This window comes from Passer montanus, unplaced genomic scaffold (assembly GCF_014805655.1).
Source record: "Passer montanus isolate IOZ18808 unplaced genomic scaffold, ASM1480565v1 scaffold157, whole genome shotgun sequence".
In the NCBI taxonomy this organism is placed as follows: domain Eukaryota; kingdom Metazoa; phylum Chordata; class Aves; order Passeriformes; family Passeridae; genus Passer; species Passer montanus.
This window is the reverse complement of record NW_024362827.1, coordinates 749,754-768,020: the sequence shown is the minus strand read 5'-3', so window position 1 is coordinate 768,020 and position 18,267 is coordinate 749,754. Positions and strand designations below refer to the sequence as shown.

At 58.3% G+C, this 18,267-nt stretch overlaps 1 protein-coding gene across 1 annotated transcript; it reads left to right on the top strand.

The window, feature by feature from the left end:
• The first annotated feature begins 936 nt into the window (after positions 1–936).
• Positions 937–7,431, top strand: OPTC (opticin). The gene is made up of 7 exons (XM_039702583.1): positions 937–975; positions 2,113–2,373; positions 2,686–2,824; positions 3,961–4,119; positions 5,576–5,778; positions 6,578–6,673; positions 7,143–7,431. Exons 2-7 carry the CDS (start codon positions 2,152–2,154, stop codon positions 7,311–7,313), a joined length of 990 nt encoding a protein of 329 aa, XP_039558517.1. The 5' UTR covers positions 937–975; positions 2,113–2,151; the 3' UTR covers positions 7,314–7,431.
• Positions 7,432–18,267: the final 10,836 nt, after the last annotated feature.

Below are 18,267 nucleotides of genomic sequence, written 5' to 3'. Positions count from 1 at the left end.
ACACCCCCTCCCCAAAAACCCCAAAACCACACCAGAGAGTGAAGATTTGGGGTTCTGAGCTCCCCCTGCACCCACAGCGGCTCCTTGTCCCCAAAATCCCCATAAAACACCCCAGAATGTGAAGTTTGGGGTGCTGTGCCCCCCCTGCACCCACAGCGGCTCCCCCTCCCCAAAAAACCCCAAAACAACCCCAGATAGTGAAGGTTGGGGGTGCTGAGCCCCCCCCCAGCACCCACAGCCACTCCTTGTTCCCCAAAAAACCCCAAACCACCCCAGAGAGTGAAGGTTTGCAGTGGTGAGCCCCCCCCTACACCCACAGCTGCTCCCCCTCCCCAAAAAACCCCAAAACCTCTCAGTGTGCGAAGATTTGGGGCGCTGAGCTCCCCCTCTGCATCCACACCGGCTCCCCCTCCCCAAAAACCCCAAAACCACCCCAGAGAGTGAAGATTTGGGGTGCTGCGCCCCCCGGGAGGGGAACGGGGCTGGGTGAGCTCACTGTCCCCACCCCTCGCTGCCGGGGGGGGTCCCTGCAGCCCCCCCAAACCCCGCGCTGCTCACTGGGGTCCCCCCGGTGCTTTGGGGCGCCCCTGGGACCGGGCACAGCCGGGGGTCCCTGCCCGGTGTCACCTCCTGGGGTGGCGCTGCCTTTGTCCCCCCGCCCGGGGCCGTGTCCCCCCGCCCCTGGGGACACCCGGGAGATGTCACCCCTCGCCCCCCTCCAGTCCCGGCCCCCCCAGCCCCTCCCAGCCGGGGCTGCTGCAGCGGAGCCGCCCCGGGGCCGCCTGGCGCTGGGGACAATGCGGGGAGCAGCAGGGGACCGCGGGGCTGATTGGCCCCGCCTGTCCCCTCGGCCAGACCCCCGAGAGCCCCCTCCTCCTCCTCCTCCTCCTCCTCCTCCTCCTCTCCGTGCCTTAAAAGCCCGGCTCCCAGCGGGGCTCTGCACGCCGAGGAGGAGGAGGAGGAGGAAGGACGGGGGTACGTCCGTGCCGGCCCCGTTTGGCTCCCCCAGAGCCCCCCCGGGCTGGGGCAGCGGGGGATGGGGGGGTTTGGGGGTGCAGGGGGCTGGGAGCACTGGGAAAGGGCGGATCTGGGGCAAAACAGCAGGAATTTGGGAGCAGCATCCTCAGGGTGGAGCGAAGGAACTGTGGGGTGGGTGGTGGATTTGGGGTTTGGGATTTGGCGTTTGGGGTTTGGGATTTGGGGTTTGGGATTTGGGGTTTGGGGTTTGGGATTGGGACAGGCTGGAGGGGGCCGGGACCCTCGCCCTGCTCTGCCGTGGGTGTCCCACGGGAGGGGAGCCTGGAGGGAGGGAATTCTGTGGGAATGGGCCCTGGAGCGTTTGGAGTGCCAGGCCTGGGGGATGTCCCCGTGCTGTCACACGGATCCCGGGGCCTCTGGCCCGCCAGGAAAAGCAGATTTAGGCCGGGATTTAGACTGGATGTGGGAGCAGAAGGGGGGAGCAGCACTTCGGGGCTCCTGGGGCTGGTTCTCCTCGGCTGCTGGGCTTGGTGGGCCGGTTCCACTCATTGCCACGAGAGCCGTGACCCCCTCACCACCCCCGACCCCCCCTCATCACCCCCGAACCCTCTCATCATCCCCGACCCCCCCTCCGCCCCCCGGGGCTGGGAAAGCCGGGCAGCCCCGGCAGCCCCGCGGGGCCTCTCCTGCACAGCCGAGCGTGAAATGCCATGAAAAGGGTCACGAATGTCCCCAGGGCCGGGGCTGCGGCTGTCTGTCCCCTCCTGGGCTGGGGCTGTCTGTCCCCTCCTGGGCTGGGGCTGCCTGTCCCCTGTGGGGCTGTCTGTCTCCTCCCGGGTCTGTCTGTCCCCCAGGGTTTGGGGGCTGTCTGTCCTCTCTCAGGTCTGTCTGTCCCTTCCCAGGGCTGTCTGTCCCCCAGGGTTTGGCTGCTGTCTGTCCTCTCCCGGGGCTGTCTGTCCCCCACGGTTTGTGGCTGTCTGTCCTCTCCCGGGGCTGTCTGTCCCCCACGGTTTGTGGCTGTCTGTCCTCTCCCGGGGCTGTCTGTCCCCCCAGGGTTTGGGGCTCCCTGTCCCCTCCACCCCGGGCTGGCCCCACAACCTCCCAGCCCGCACCCAGCCCTTGGTGCCATTGCAGGTGCCATCCCTGGGCGCGGTGACCCCTGCCAGGCGCAGGATGTGTCCCCTGGGCTGGCTGGGGGTGGCCAGCCTGTGCCTGGGGACACTTTGGGCTGTCCCAGCCGAGGAGGGGAGGGAGGCGGAGAAGCCCCAGGCTGAGCTGACCCTCTATGACAACCCCGATCTGGAGCACTACGACGTGACCTTGGACAGCTACGGGGACATCCTGGACCTGAGCAACTACGAGGAGCTCTACGACTACGGGGACCTCGTCCCGAAGGTGAGGGGGGCACAGGAGAGCCCCTGGCTGCGTCCCAGGACGGGGATTTGGTGCCAGGGAGGGATGTGGCACCGCAGGGGGAGCAGCCCTGGCAGCTCTCCCGGGGCTGGGCAAGGTTTTACCCGAGCCACAACTCTGCCAGCTCCTGGATGTGAGGATTCCTTCATCCCTCTGGCCAGGAGGGTTCCTTGGAGAGCTTGGAGAGCTTCCCAAGGAGGAATTAATGACCCCAACCCATTCCCTGTGACCCTGTCGGTGCCACCCACCCCAGAAGGGACAAGTCCCCCCTCTCACACCCAGCCGTGCTTGCAGATCGAGGTTGGCACCTTGGCTCCTCGCCCCAAGGACCCCAAAACCCTGCCAGAGCTGGGTGAAACCACGGCTGGACCCCCAAAAGTGCAGCCCCCGAGCGGTGCTGGCCCCGCGCCCCCAGCGCCCAGCCCCGGGCAGGGTGAGTTGTGCTCCCTTGGGATGCCACACGGGGGAATTTTGGGGGGTAAAAAAGGGAATTCTGGCGCTGCCAGCAGCTCTTTGCAGGGTTTTGGGGTTGAGTCTGCTCGCACAGCCAGGCAGGAGGGCTGCAGAGAGAGAAATTACTGGGAAAAAATGAACTCCAGCAAAGCAGCGATGCTTTAATGAGCAGAGGCTTTGCGACGGTGGCAATTAGATTAGTGACAATTAAAATCCTGCAGCGAGGATAAATATCTTTATTCCTTTTCTGTCACTCCAGGCCGGGAAAAATTAAGTGGGAGGAGAAAGGAAATTGGTGCTGAGCTGCTCTGAACCCCCCCTCGAAGGGGTGGGGGGCTCGGGGGAGAGGAGGGGGATCGGGTGTGGGGGGTGGGCTCAGTTTTACCCCTCCTGTCCCCCGTGCTGGGGCCTTGGGGACAGCTGGGACAGATTTTTCTTGATTTAAAAGAATTTTCTGGAGTTCTGCTTCCCCCAGTGGGAAAATTAAAGGGGCCAGGAGAGCTTTGGGTGTAAAAAACTGAATTTGGGGATTTTAATCCCCCCTCCTCCTGCAGGAGGGATTTGATCCTGGGCACTTCATTTATTAACAGGTTTGGGGTTTTTTTGGTGGGAGTTTCTGGCCCTTCCCTGGATGATGCAGGGCTGTGACAGCTCTGGGTGTCACCAACTCCGTGTCCCCATGGCAGGGTGGGCAGATCCCGCTGTTCTGGGGTATTTTATGGGGTCAGGGAGCTGTGACAGCTCCATGTGTCTCAGATCCATGTCCCCACAGCCAGGTGGGCTCCTCCTTCTGTTATGGGGTACTTTATGGGGTCACGGGACTGTGACAGCTCTGGTATCATGGATTCTGTGTCCCCACAGTGTGAGCATGTCCCTGTGTTGTTCTGGGGTATTTTATGGGGTCAGGGGGCCGTGACAGCTCTGACTGTCACAGATCCCTGTCCCCAGAGTGTGGGCAGAGTGGGCACATCCTTCTCCTGCTCTGGGGTATTTTATGGGGTCACAGGGCCATGACAACTCTGGGTGTCACAGATCCATGCCCCCACAGCCGGGTGGGCTCCTCCCTCTGCTCGGGGGTATTTTATGGGGTCAGGGCTTGTTTCCCCGCACGCCCAGGGCTGCCCAGCTGCCTGCTGTGCCTGTGCCTCGGCTCCTCCGTGTACTGCGACGACGCCGAGCTGGAGCAGGTGCCGGCGCTGCCCCGGGACACCGGGTACCTCTACGCCCGCTTCAACCGCATCGCCGCCGTCCGCGCCGGCGACTTCCGCGGCCTCGGTACGTCGGGGTCACCAGCAGGAGAAAAAGCCCACACAGCGGCGCTGGAACCGGGAAGTTCAAAAGCAGGATTTTGTCAGAATGTTAGGGAATTAATCTGCAAGCATCAGAGGTTTGTGCTCTGAGGAGTGCTCTGGCTTTATTCCGATAAAGGGAGAGGCCGTGGCGCATTCCCCTGGGATGTCTCCAACTTTTGGAGGATGCAGCCTCCTTTTTATCCCAGTTTCCCTCTCTCTTTCCCCATTTCTGAGGTACTTGAGAGGTTCAGATTTCCCAAAAACACCTGATACCAGAGATCCCCTCTAATGTACAGCCCTCCCTTTTCATTTTTAATTCTTATGGAATTTAGAGGTTTTTCTTCCCCGTTGTTTCTTTCATCTTTCAATGCCTAATTTCATTTATCAGCAAACCTAAAGTTGATTTTCAAAAGAAAATATCTTTTTCCATTCATCAACCAGTGAAATCCTTCCCATTGTTTCTTTTATCTCCCAGTCCTGCTTTTATCTACCAGCAGGCCCACAGCTTGTTTGGAAAGACAAATCCCTGATTCCTCTCAAGAAGAATAAGTCGAAAAGTAAAAAACCAAAATTTTATCCTGGTGGTGATGGGCACACCCGGAATTGAATTTTTGCAGTTTTATAGGGTTAATTAATTGGGATATTTAACAGGTATATTTGGATTTTGACAGTTTTATAGTGTTAATTAATTAGGATATTTAACAGGTATATTAGGATTTTGACAATTTTATAAGGTAAATTAATTGGGATATTTAATTGGTGTGTCCAATAGGAGGTTCAGCTGTTCCACCCCTGCATCAGCCCCACTTCTTATTGTAGGTCCCCTCCTTGGCATAACACCAAACAACATTCCAGGAATGTGTTTGGAAAGTCAGCTGATTGTTCTAGAACCTGAGAGAAAGGTGGGGAAAGCACCAGAGCTAGCTAGGGAGCTGTAAAACAGCACTCAGTGAGAAAAATGCATAAAAATCATCACCGGGACAAGGGAAAAACCAGGATTTGGATGGGGAAATCCAGAATTTGGGTGGGGAAACCCAGAATTTGGATGGGGAAATCCAGGATTTGGATGGGGAAATCCAGGATTTGGATGGGGAAATCCGGAATTTGGGTGGGGAAATCCAGAATTTGGGTGGGGAAATCCGGAATTTGGGTGGGGAAATCTGGAATTTGGGTGGGGAAATCCATAATTTGGATGGGGAAATCCAGAATTTGTGTGGGGAGATCCAGATTTTAGATGGGGACACCCAGATTTTAGATGGGGAAATCCAGAATTTGTGTGGGGAAACCCAGAATTTGGGTGGGGAAATCCAGAATTTGGGTGGGGAAATCCAGAATTTGGGTGGAGAAATCCAGAATTTGGGTGGGGAAATCCAGAATTTGGGTGGGGAATGAGGGGAATAACCACCCTGGCTTTGTCCCTGCTCTCCCCCCGCCCTCAGAGAAGCTGAAGCGCATCGACCTGAGCAGCAATTCCATCTCATGGGCGGACGCGGACGCGTTCCGGGGGCTGCCCAGCCTGCAGGAGCTGCTGCTGCCCGAGAACCGGCTGACGGCGCTGCCCGAGCTGCCCCGCGGCATCGTCCGCCTGGACGCGCGCCTCAACCGCATCGCCAGCGCCGGGCTGCGCCCCGAGGCCTTCCGCGTGCGTCCCAGGGCTGGGGTGCCAGCCCCGGGGGACAGGGGTGCAGAGGGGGGCAGCTCCAGGAGGGTCAGCTCCAGGACAGTCATCTTTAGGGGGTTCATCTTTAGGGGGTTCAGCTCTTGGGGGTTCATCTCTTGGGGGTTTATCTTTAAGGGGTCCATCTTTAGGGGGTTCATCTTTCGGGGGTTCATCTTTAGGAGGTTCAACTCTTGGGGGTCCATCTTTAGAGGGTTCATCTTTAGGGGGTTCAGCTCTTGGGGGTTCATCTCTTGGGGGTTTATCTTTAAGGGGTCCATCTTTAGGGGGTTCATCTTTCGGGGGTTCATCTTTAGGAGGTTCAACTCTTGGGGGTTTATCTTTAAGGGGTTCATCTTTAGGTGGTTCATCTTTAGGGGGTTCATCTTTCAGGGGTTCATCTTTAGGAGGTTCAACTCTTGGGGGTTCATCTCTAGGGGTTCTCTAGAGGAGTTCATCTTTAGGGGGTTCATTGGTTCATCTCTAGGGGGTTCATCTCTTGGGGGTTCATCTTTAGGAGGTTCAACTCTTGGGGGTTCATCTCTTGGGGGTTCGTCTTAAGGGGTTCATCTTTAGGGGGTTCAACTCTAGGGGGTTCATCTTTAGGAGGTTCATTGGTTCATCTCTTGGGGGTTCATTTTTATTGGGGTTCATCTTTAGGAGGTTCATCTCTTAGGGGTTCATCTTAAGGGGATTGATCTCTAGGGGTTCATCTCTAGGGGTTCATTGGTTCATCTCTAGGGGTTCATCCCTATTGGGGTTCACCTCTGCCCTCTCCCTGCAGGACCTGAAGCATCTGCAGTTCCTCCATCTCTCCGACAACCAGCTGGATTTTATCCCGGTGCCCCTTCCCGAGAGCCTGCGCTCCCTGCACCTCCAGGTGGGATGGGTTTGACCTGAGTTTAGCAGATCCCACCTCTTCTTCTGCCTCCTCCTCCTCCTTCTCCTCCTCCTCCTTCTCCTCGTCTTCATTGTCCTAGTCCTAGTCCTTGTCCTTGTCCTGGTCCTGGTCCTGGTTCTGGTCCTGGTCCTGGTCCTGGCATGGTTCTGGTCCTCCTTCTCATCCTTGTTGTCCTGGTCCTGGTCCTATTCCTGGTCTTTTTCCTGGCCCTGGCTCCAGCCCTGGTCCTGGTCCTAGTCCTGGTCCTTTTCCTGGTCCTAGTCCTGGTCCTAGCCCTGGTCCTTTTCCTGGTCCTTTTCCTGGTTCTTTTCCTGGTCCTGGTCCTTTTCCTGGTCCTGGTCCTTTTTCTGGTCCTAGTCCTGGTCCTGGCTCTGGTCCTGGTCCTTCTCCTCCTCCTCCTCCTCTCCCTCTCCCCATGACTCGTCTCCGCCCGTGTCCCGCCCCCCAGAACAACAAGATCCAGACGATGCACGAGGACACGTTCTGTGACAGCCAGGAGCAGGGCCAGATCCGCCGGGCGCTCGAGGACATCCGCCTGGACGGGAACCCCATCAACCTCAGCCTCTTCCCCAACGCCTTCTTCTGCCTGCCCCGCCTGCCCACCGGCCGCTTCTCCTGAGCCCCCGAGCTGCAAAGGCAGGGAAGCGTTCCCAGATCCCGTCCCAGAGCGCTCAGAGCCTGCTGCTCCACGGAAAATGTGATTAAAGTAGAGATGTTCCACCCCAGGGTGAGCTCGGTGCTGGGGCAAGCAGATAAAAATAAAAATGAAATAAAATAAAGATTTGAAAATGCGTTCAGAGCCTTGTTCTTGGCAGCGAGAGGAGCTTGGCTTGGATTTGCAAAGATGGGAATTCCCTGTGCCCCGTTTCCTCCTCCGTTCCCTCCAGGGAGATCTGAGATCCTGGTCAGGGTGTCCTCAGGGACCAGAGCTGCCTTGCCCCAGGGAGGTGACACTTGGAGAGCTCAGGTGTGATCTGTCCCCAGGTCCAGCTGTGCAGCTCCAGGGGGGTGTGGCACAGCCAGGCGTGACCTGGGCACAGCTGGATTGTCCCCGTGAGCTCCCAAAGAGGGTAAAATGGGAAATCTGGAATCTTCCATCCCCTCATCCCGCTGCAGTCCTGGAAACAGGGACTGGGAGCTGTCCTGGAACTGGGTGGGACCTCCAGCATCCCTGGATTTGGGAGGGTATCCATGGATTTCGGATGGCATTCCTGGGTTTCGGATGATATCCATGAGTTTGGGAGGGTATTTGTGGATTTGGGATGGCATCCATGGATTAGGGATGGTAGCCATGGATTTAGGAGAGTATTCATGGATTTGGGATGGCATCCGTGGATTTGGGATGGTATCCATGGATTTGGGATGGTATTAATGAATTTGGGATGGTATCCATGGATTAGGGATGGTGTCCATGGATTTAGGAGAGTATTCATGGATTTGGGAGGGAATCTCTGGATTTGGCAGGGTATCCATGGATTTGGGAAGGTACCTCTGGATTTGGGATGGTATCCATGGATTTGGAATGGTACCCATGGATTTAGGAGGGTACCCATGGATTTGGGATAACATCCCTGGCTTTGGGACAGTACCCATGGATTTGGGAGGGTACCCATGGATTTGGGACAGTACCCATGGATTTGGGAGGGAATCCATGGATTTGGGATAGCATCCCTGGCTTTGGGACAGTACCCATGGATTTGGAGCTGCAGAGGACCCCCGAGCCCCCCAGCCCCAGCAGGAGCAGCAGCAGCTTCCGGGCTGGAGCTGGCAGCTCCGGGCTCATCCCGGCTTCCCGGGGCTGCCCGGTGCTCTGGGATATTTTCAACGCCGCGGATTCATCCCTCATATTTTTATCCACACGTAAGGAACACCGCGAGGGGGATGACACATCCCTGGAGAATCCAGAGCCCCGGAGTGAAACCACGGAGCTCTGCCCACATCCTCGGAGCCCGGGGAGGCATCCGAAGGCGGCTGGAGAAAACCTGCCAAGAGGATCCGGCTCCTCATCCGCGGCGCCTGCGGCGCTGGCATGGTGTGGGCACCTCCTCTCGCCCCTTTTCCATGCAAATTCCATGCAAAACCCAGCCCAGGCGTGGATGGTTGACCCAAAATCCTTGGGAAATGGGAATTTGGAGTTGATTTACCCAGCGTTCCCGGATTTGCTGCCGCTGTTGTTGTGTCACCCTTCAGCCTACGGATCTGCTGCCCGCTCATCCTCCTGCATCCCACCCACCCTTCCAACACCTCCCACCAGCCTTTATCCCGCTGATCCCACGGGATGCAGCCCCCAGCGCCCCCCTCCCCAAATCCAGCCCCGCCTCTGCCCCTCCAGAGCTCTGGAAAAGGTGGGACCCCCCTGTCCCATCCTCCCCGGGGCTGGGGGGACCCCAAAGCCACCCAAGGCTCCTAAATCTCAACTCTCCTGCAGCAAATCCCAGCCAGAGCTGCTCATTTCTTTTGGAAAAGTTGGGATTTCTGCAAATCGGGCTCCGGCAGGAGGGAACTGGCCGGATTTCCCCTGCGGGTCCTTCGCCTTGGTCCCGCTAGAGGGCAAAGGCAGCGCCGGGAAGGTCGGACCTTCCCTTCGGAGCCCTCTGTCCCTCCTGGAGCCTTCGGGTCCCCGGGAATGCCCGGGACCGGGAACAGCCCGGGGATGATGCGGGGAAGGGCTCAGAGGAGCGGCAGGGGCTGGGCTGCGGCAGCAGGGCGAGGGCAGCGCGGGGATGGGGCCGGATTTACAGAAATCCCAAATTTCTGAGCAGTGAGGGGCGCTGGGGGGCTCTGCTGGGGCAGAGCTGAGGTTCAGCCCTGGGTGGCTTTTGTGTCCCTGTCACCCCCAGGGAGGAGGGACCACGAGGGGCCGAGCTGGGGCTGTTTCAGGCTCGGTTATTGATTATCGGAGCAGTTATTGATCGCGCCCTCGTGTCCTCGCTGCGAGCAGCCACCCCCTCCTGCCACCCGGGACTGTCCCCAGGGCAGGGACTGTCCCCAGGCGCGATCCTGTCCTGGAGCAGCCAGGAGGGCACAGAGCCCTCCCCGGGGCTGCCATCGGGGCTCTGCAACCCCTCCCTCCCCTCCATCCCTGCTGCCCGGCCCGGGGAGCGCTTCCATGCGGGTTCCTGGCTCTGCCTCCCGCCTCCCTTGTCGCTGCGCCGCTCAAGGTCACCTTCCCTCGGCGGGGCTGGGCTGTCACTTATTGATCGCTCGGCTCTGGCAGCGCCGGCTCCCGAGCCCCGCCAGCTCAGCCAGCATCCTGCGGCTGCTGCAGATGGCCCCCGCCTCCTCCTCCTCCTCATCATCATCATCCTCATCCTCTCCTCCTCCTCCTCCTCCGTCCTGCCCTCCCCGCTCCGCTCCCAGCCCCAAAACAGAGACAGAATTTGGGGAATTCTCCAAATGCCCCCGGAGAGCGGGACCCGCTCCCTCCCTGCCCCTGCGGGAGGTGGCACCAGCCCGGGCCGTGCCGCGGGAGGAGCTGGGACAGCGGGTGACACCCCTGGAGACACAGGGACAGTGTGTCACAGCCCTGAGAGCTCTGTGTGACATCCCTGGGGACACAGGAACTGTGTGTGACATCCCTGGGTCACAGCGGGTGATATCCCTGGGGGGACAGCGGGTGACACCCCTGGGGGCTCTGTGTGACATCCCTGGGGCAGAGTGGGTGACATCCCTGGAGGACAGTGTGTGACACCCCTGGGGACAGTGTGTGACACCCCTGGGGACCCCGTGCATACCCAGGACTTCCCTCCATCCCTTCAGCCGTTTCCAGCTCCCCATTCCCATTCCCCATTCCCATTCCCATTCCCATCCCCATTCCCATTCCCATTCCCATCCCCATTCCCATTCCCATTCCCATTCTCATTCCCATTCCCATTCCCATTCCCATTCCCCATTCCCATTCCCATTCCCATTCCCATTCCCATTCCCTCTCCCTGCTCCTCACCCCAATTTCCTCTCCCTCTCCCCCACTGGGAGCAGCCCGGTGTCCCTTGGCCACCACGTGGGGACAGAGCTGTCCCCGGTGTCCCCTTGCAGCTCAGGGAAGGACCACGGAACTTTCCAGCCTCGTGGGCCCTGGAAAAGCTGGGAAGATCCCCCAGAATGACAAAACCACATTTTCCTGCCCCAATCCCAATGGGGCCATTGCTGGAGTCATTAATTCCCCCCGGGATTAACAGATTATTCTCATTATTAATGGTGCTGCTCTAATTCCAGATTTCCCCCCTATTTTTTTTCCAGGATATCCCAGTGCTGGGATTGGGAGCAGGGGGTGGAAGGGACACCCATGAATTATCCCTGAGGTGTGGACAGCTCTGGGGTCCCTGCAGGGAAACTCAACAATGGGAATGGGAATGGGATGGGGGGGGAGCAGCCTGAGCGTTTCTTCTCCCCATTTTCCCCTCCACCACTGGAAAAACAAAAAAAAAACCAAAAAAACCCAACCAAACAAACAAAAAAAGACCAAAAAAACAAACAAAAAAAAAAAGAAAGAAAAGAAAAAGGAGGAGGAATAAACGCAGCAAAACACAGCAAACACATCCCTTGTTTTTTTCCACATCCCCCTCCCCCTCGAACTGTATAAAAATAATCCACAGAAATTCAGAAATTCAGATTTCTGGGGCTCAGCCCCCTCCCTGCAGCTCTCCCAGGGCACCGGGGGTTCCTGCAGCACCCCGGGGCTCTCCTGCCTCTCTCGGGGACGGGGATGCCGTGCCCCGAGCGCCTCGGGGTGCCAGATGCCACTGCCACCCGCTATTTTTAGCAGCCACGCGTTGGGTCCTGTCAACAGGAGCCCCGGGAAGAGCTCCGGGAAGGGAAGCGGGAATTGCCGGGAATGCGGGGCCGGGATGAACCCGGCTCTGCCATCGGGGGAAGGGGTTTGGGGTGCCGGGGTGGGGTGGGGGCTGCCCGGGAGGGGCAGGTGGTGGCAGTGTCACCTCCTCGGGGGTGACAGCAGCGAGGCTCCCAAAGCAGGGAATGCTCTGAACAGGGAATGTTCTGAACAGGGAATGCTCTGAACAGGGAATGCTCTGAACAGGGAATGTTCTCCCACCCTCTGCTGCTCCCAACCCAAAGGATCCTGGATCCCGCTCCAGGGGGGTCCTGGAGGAGGGAAAATTCCCTCCAGCCCCATTCCCAGGGGATCGTCTCCCATCTGGGCATGGAAAATGATGGAATGGGGGAAAACTTCCACGCCTCAATCCCAGCTTTTCCAAGGACCTCGCCCAGCGCCCTGATGGGCACGAGCCTCTCCCACAGTGGAAATTCAGGGTCCCCCCATTTTTGTTTGTCGTTTTTTTTAAATTTTTGACCCAAATCCGAGCTCTTCCAAGCGGGATTTGGGCGGGTTTGGGGGGATGCTGTGCTGGGGAGGGGTTTGGGGGGGCAGCGCCGGGGAGCCGAGGATGAGGACGGGAGGAGGGGGAGCTCTGATTGATTGATTTTAAAATAACCACGCCGAGCCTGGATCTTCCCTCGCTGTGGGATGTGGAAAACCTGGAGAGGGGGAAGAGAGAATCAGCTCCGAGTGCAAGGATCGCTAATTTATGATCAGAGAAACGCTGGAGCTGGAGGATTGCAGGGAAAGGCCCCGGCTGAGCTGAGCAGAAATCCCAATTCTCCAGGGCTCGGGAAAAGCTTCCCCGCAGGGAAAACCATGGCTCAGCCCAAACTGCTGCTCCAGGAATTATTCCTGACTAAAAATTTCCCTCCCCTGGTGCTTCCAGCTGCTTTTTGCTGGCCCTGCTCGTTGGGATGAAATTTGGATTGGGGGGAAATTTGGATTTGGGGGAAGTTTGGACTGGGAGAAGTTCCCCTTTTGCTGGTTTATTTTTGGGGGGATGTTCATTTGTGCACCCAGAGCGGGGTGGGGAAATTTGAGTTCCCGCGTCCCAGAGGAATTTCCATCTGACATTGATTTTTTCCCCCGGGGTGTGTGACCCTTGGTGGCCGCTGGTGGCACCGCTGTGGCCCCGCTGTCGCCGTCCCCACGGCTCCTCCCTCTTCTGGACCCTCCCTGGGGACACGGACATTCCTGGGAGATGCCTTCGATCCCTTCGGGAAAGGGGCACGTGGAGCAAATTGTTTCTGAATTCTGGAACTCCTGGAATAGAGGACAAATAGGGGAAAAAATAAGGAAAAAAAAAAAGAGGAATAAAATAAGGGGAAAAAGGGGAGAAATAAGGGGGGGGACAAAAATAAAATAAAGAAAAAAGGGAAAAATAAGGAAAAAAGAGAAATAAAATAAGAAAAGGTGGATAAAAATAAGGAAAAAAGAGGAATAAAATAAGGAAAAAAAGGGGGGAAATAAAGAAAAAAGGAGAATAAAATAAGGGGGAAAATATGAATGAAATAAAGGGGGGAAGGGAATAAAATAAGGAAAAAAAGAATAATAAAATAAGAAAAGAAAGGGAATAAGGAGAAAGAGGGAGATGTGGATAAGGGGGAAAATATGAATGAAATAAAGGGGGGAAGGGAATAAAATAAGGAAAAAAGAATAATGAAATAAGAAAAGAAAGGGAATAAAATAAGGAGAAAGAGGGAGATGTGAGCAAATGAATGCAGGCTAAAATAAACATCCAGGATTGGCCGAGGGATGGGGATGCTGGGAAGGATCAGGACTGGGAAGTGTCCCCAAAGGGGCTTTTCCAAAGGCTCCCAGTGCCCAGGGCTGTGGGATGGGGTCTGGGATCCCCACACCCAAACCCCGCTGGTTTTTAAGCCCCACGCCGTGCTGGGGACGCTGGGGACTCCCAGGGCAGGGTGACATTCCTTGGATTTATGGCCTCAAACCCCTCCGAGTTTTGGGGTCCCTTTGTCGGGTGACACGGCCAGCTGCAGGGGACAGTCCGGGTGCCACCAGCTGCTCCACATCCCGTGATTTTTTTTTATTTTCCCACTTCCACACCGCTCCAGGGTGGATTCTGTGCCGTGGGATGGTGAAATGTCCCTTCCCTGTCACCCCCCCGGGTTATTTTGAGCCTTTTCCCAGCTCGTGCTGCCACGGGACTCTGCAGGAGCCCACGGTGTCCCCGAGTGTCCCTCGCCACCCCCAGCCCGTTCCTGAACTTTCAGCAGCTCCGGGAAGCAGCTCCATAAATCAGCGGGGAGCCGGGACATGAAAATCGTTAGGGTGATAAATGGGGTTTATTTCGCTTTCAAGGAGCGGGATCGTGGAAAAGAGCAGGGCAGGAGAAGGGAAAAGGAGGTGCTGAGCTTCCCATTTGGGAAAAATTGTGGGATAAAGGCGGTGGGATGAGAGGGGGAGGAGGAGAACCGAGGGAATGCTGAGGATTCCTTCAGGGGTGGAGGGAATGTGGGAAGGGGTGAGGGTTTTCCAGGTGGCTCCGTGGTTTTGGGGTGCTGTGCTGCACTGCTCGGGGGTGTGCTCACCCCACACGGGTTTTCTGGCTGTGGAATGGTGCAAATCCACAAGGAAATGTTATCCTTGGAGCCGGGGGGGGTGATTATCCACTGGACTCGCCAGTGGCCGCAGCACCGTGTCCTGTGGCACCCAAATCCTGCAGAACCCAAATCCTGCAGAGCCCAAATCCCACAGGATCCAAATCCTGCAGAACCAGATCCCACAGGATCCAAATCCTGCAGAACCAGATCCCACAGGATCCAAATCCTGCAGAACCAAATCCTGCAGAACCCAAATCCCACAGGATCCACATCCTCAGCACCCAAATCCCAGAGGATCAACATTCTGAAGAACCCACATTCTGCAGAATCCACATCCCACAGGATCCAAATCCTGCAGAACCCAAATCCCACAGGATCCACATCCTCAGCACCCAAATCCCAGAGGATCAACATTCTGAAGAACCCACATTCTGCAGAATCCACATCCCACAGGATCCAAATCCTGCAGAACCCAAATCCTCAGCACCCAAATCCTGCAGAACCCAAATCCTGCAGGATCCACAACCTGCAAAACCCAGATCCTGTAGAAACAAATCCTACAGGATCCAAATCCTACAGAACTCAAATCCTGCAGAACTCAAATCCTGCAGAACCCAAATCCTGCAAAACCCAAATCCCACACGACTCAAATTCTGCAGAACCCAAATCCTACAGGATCCACATCCTGCAAAACCCAAATCCTGGAGAACCCAAATCCTGCAGAACCCAAATCCGGCAGCACCCACACCCCACTCTCCCCTCGCCCCCCAGCCTGGCCCCGCAGCAGCTCCCCCAGCCAGGGCAGCTGTGCCTGGGATGATTCCAGGATTTGGCCCCAGGGTGGCAGCGATGGGAGCCTGCATTAATAAATCAGCGCTGCCCCGAGCCACAGGGCATTTCCTGGGATTAATGACTTGGGATGAGGCCAAAAATCCCATTTTCCCCACCCGGTGCCGAGTCCCTGCGCACTCTTTGTGCCAAGGTCAGCAACGCCTTTTCCAGCCAATTTTTAAAATGATTGTTAACAAGAATAATCAAGTGTTGGAAATGGATTTTCATTCCCAGCACGGCGATGCCTCCAGGTTCTGCAGAGAGAGGGGGGATGGACACCCCTCAGAATAAAAATGGGAATGGAAACAGCATCCCTGTCCCCCAGGAGCCTTTTCCCGGCTCTCCCGGGGACTGGAGGGCGTTGGGGACATTCCTTGGCCTCTCCTGGAGTTCCCACCGGGATTTGACACCCCGGGATGGCCGGGAAGGGATGGGGCTGGGAAAAGGCGGCCGGGAGAGCAGGATGCGGGCCCCGGGCGATTTCCCGATGGATGTTTGCGGGTTGCCGTGGCAACGGGAGAGCCGCGCTGCTCCTCGGCTTTCCTTTCCTCAAAGGGGAGAAAGTTTTGTGGTCCCGGCGGCGGGCGGGGGAATGCGGTGGGATCGGAGCTGTGGGATGTGCTGGGAATGAGGGAACAGCGCTGGGAATGAGGGATCAGAGACATGGGATGGGCTGGGAATGCGAGATGAGAGACATGGGATGGGCTGGGAATGAGGGAACAGCGCTGGGAATGCGGGATCAGAGCCGGGGGATGGGCTGGGAATGCAGGAACAGCACTGGGGATGCGGGATCAGAGACGTGGGATGCGGTGGGATCGGAGCTGTGGGATGCGCTGGGAATGAGGGAATAGCGCTGGGAATGAGGGATCAGAGCCATGGGATGCACTGGGATCGGAGCTGTGGGAATGCGGTGGGATCAAAGCCTGGGATGCGCTGGGAGTGCGGGAACAGCCCCGTGGGATCAGAGCTGTGGGAATGCGGGAACAGCCCCGTGGGATGCGGTGGGATCAGAGCTGTGGGAATGCCGGAACAGCCCCGTGGGATGCGGTGGGATCAGAGCTGTGGGAATGCCGGAACAGCCCCGTGGGAGGCTCAGGCTCTGCTGCCGCCACTCCCACGCGCGTTCAGGGACACAAAACCGCCCGAACGCGCCGGGAAAATTCCAACCCGAGCCCATCCCGAGGAGCGGGAGAGCCCCGCGCTCCGCTCCACGCTGCCATGCGACGATCCAGCACGGAATTCCAGGGGCTGTTCCTCTGCAGTCCCCACCTGTGTCCCCTGTCCCTGTCTGGGGACAATCCCGGCGCAGCACCAGGGTGAAGCCCTGGATGCTCCCCTGGGTTCTGAGGCGCAGTTTTGGGGTGGAAGAGGATCCCAAAGACATTCCAAGGTGGATTCCAGGCCCTGGACAAACCCTGGCCTTGGTTTTTCCCCGTTCCCAGCCCAAGGAGAGCAGCCCCGGTTGTCCTGGAGGAAAATCCATCCAAGGAGGCACCTCCAGCCAAAGCTCATCCTTGTCCAAAAGGGATCCCAGGGAAAATCCCAAATCCTGCTGGAAGCCCAGCCCTGCTCCAGCTCTCCCTGCTTTTGCCGGGAATTTTATGGCCGCTCTCTGTTTGTGATTAATCATTTGGGTTTAATTGCTGCTGCTCCAGCTCAGCCCGGGTTTGATTCCTCGTGGCTGCTTCCCTCAGGATGGAGGAGCCCGGAGCAGGAGCAGCCCCGTGGCAGCAAGAGGGGCACTTTGGGGTCAGGATCCCGATGGATCAGGATCCCAAGAGAGCCCCAGGAGCTCCCTGGTCCCACAGCCCGACTGGGGCTGGAAAATGGGATTTTGGTGCAGGGTTTGGTTCCAGCTGGGAGCCAGCAGAGCCACCAAGTCCTGCTCAGTGTCCCCACCTGCTCTGTCGCTCCTCCCCAGGGAGGGCACAGCACGGGCTCAGCCACTCCATCAAACTCCCAATCCCAAATTCCTGCCCCAAAGCCACCCCTGGGCCCTCCAGGACAATGCTGGACGAACTGGTGGCCGGGCTGGAGGTGACCCCAAATCTGGCCTGTCTCCACTGCCACTCTAAATCCAGCCTGTCCCCACTGACACCCCAATCCAGTCTGTCCTTGCTAGCACCCCAAAGTCAGCCTGTCCCCATTGTCACCCCAAATCCAGCCTGTCCCCACTGCCACCCCAATCCAGCCTGTTCCCAGTGCCACCCGCAGGGAGGGCACAGCACGGGCTCAGCCACTCCATCAAACTCCCAATCCCAAATTCCTGCCCCAAAGCCACCCCTGGGCCCTCCAGGACAATGCTGGACGAACTGGTGGCCGGGCTGGAGGTGACCCCAAATCTGGCCTGTCTCCACTGCCACTCTAAATCCAGCCTGTCCCCTGTGCCACCCCAAATCCAGCCTGTCCCCACTGACACCCCAAAATCCAGCCCTGTCCCCAGTGCCACCCCAAATCCAGCCTGTCCCTGCTGTCACCCCAAATCCAGCCTGTCCCCACCGTGATCCCAAATCCAGCCTGTCCCCACTGCCACCCCAAAAACCTGGCATGGGGCCGGGCACCAGGGCAGCCCAGCCTCGCCCTCGGCTGCCAGGCGGGCAGAGGGGACAGCGCGGTGCCCCGGGGCCACCAGCAGCGACAGCAGCGATGGCAGCAGGGGGTGGAAAGGCCGCCCTACTTAGCAGGGTTTATATAAGGAACCATCTCGGCGGCAGGATGGGGGAACAGACGGGAATGGGAAAAGCTGCGGAGCAGGGAATCCCCGCGGGGGGTGAGGTGGCACCCGCGACCCGCGGTGGCACCGCGAGGGGCGCGGCCACCCCCGGTCCCCGGGGAGGGGGGGGCACAGCCAGCTCCCACCCCCCTTCTCGCTAATTAACACTCATTCATTAATTCTCGGCCTCGCACACGGTGTGCCCGCGCTGGGGGGGGAGCGGAGGTGCCGCCCGGGGGTGGCTCTGGGGACATCCCCAAATCCCGGCTGGGCCGGAGCCTCTCCCGGCCGGCTCGCGGTGACCGCCGGGCTGGAAGGGAGCCGGGAGAGCGGCACCTCGGCCAGCAGGTTCGCTCCCCTTATGGAAAGGCATTTGGGATGTGTTTATTCCTGTCGGAGCCCTTGGCCCGTGGCGGGGAGCGGGATTAATCCGGCAGGAGCTGCCAAGTTCCCCCGAGAGGCGCAAGAGGCTGGATTTGGGGGGCTCCGGGCGCGGGGGAGAACTGGGGGGTCCCGTTGGAGCAGGGGGGTGATGGGTGGGTGCTCCCCTTTCTCTCAGGGATCCACAGAGGGAAATGGAATGGAGGGAAGGGAAGATAAATCCCCGGGATCGCTTTGGGCTCCG

What these genes read in the sequence shown, in the direction of transcription:
- OPTC (XM_039702583.1), top strand. Translation starts at nt 2,152, where the DNA reads ATGTGTCCCCTGGGCTGGCTGGGGGTGGCCAGCCTGTGCCTGGGGACA. An exon ending in ACGGGGACCTCGTCCCGAAG is followed by an intron (nt 2,374 to 2,685) that starts GTGAGGGGGGCA and finishes CCGTGCTTGCAG; the next exon opens with ATCGAGGTTGGCACCTTGGC. An exon ending in TGCGCTCCCTGCACCTCCAG is followed by an intron (nt 6,674 to 7,142) that starts GTGGGATGGGTT and finishes CCCGCCCCCCAG; the next exon opens with AACAACAAGATCCAGACGAT.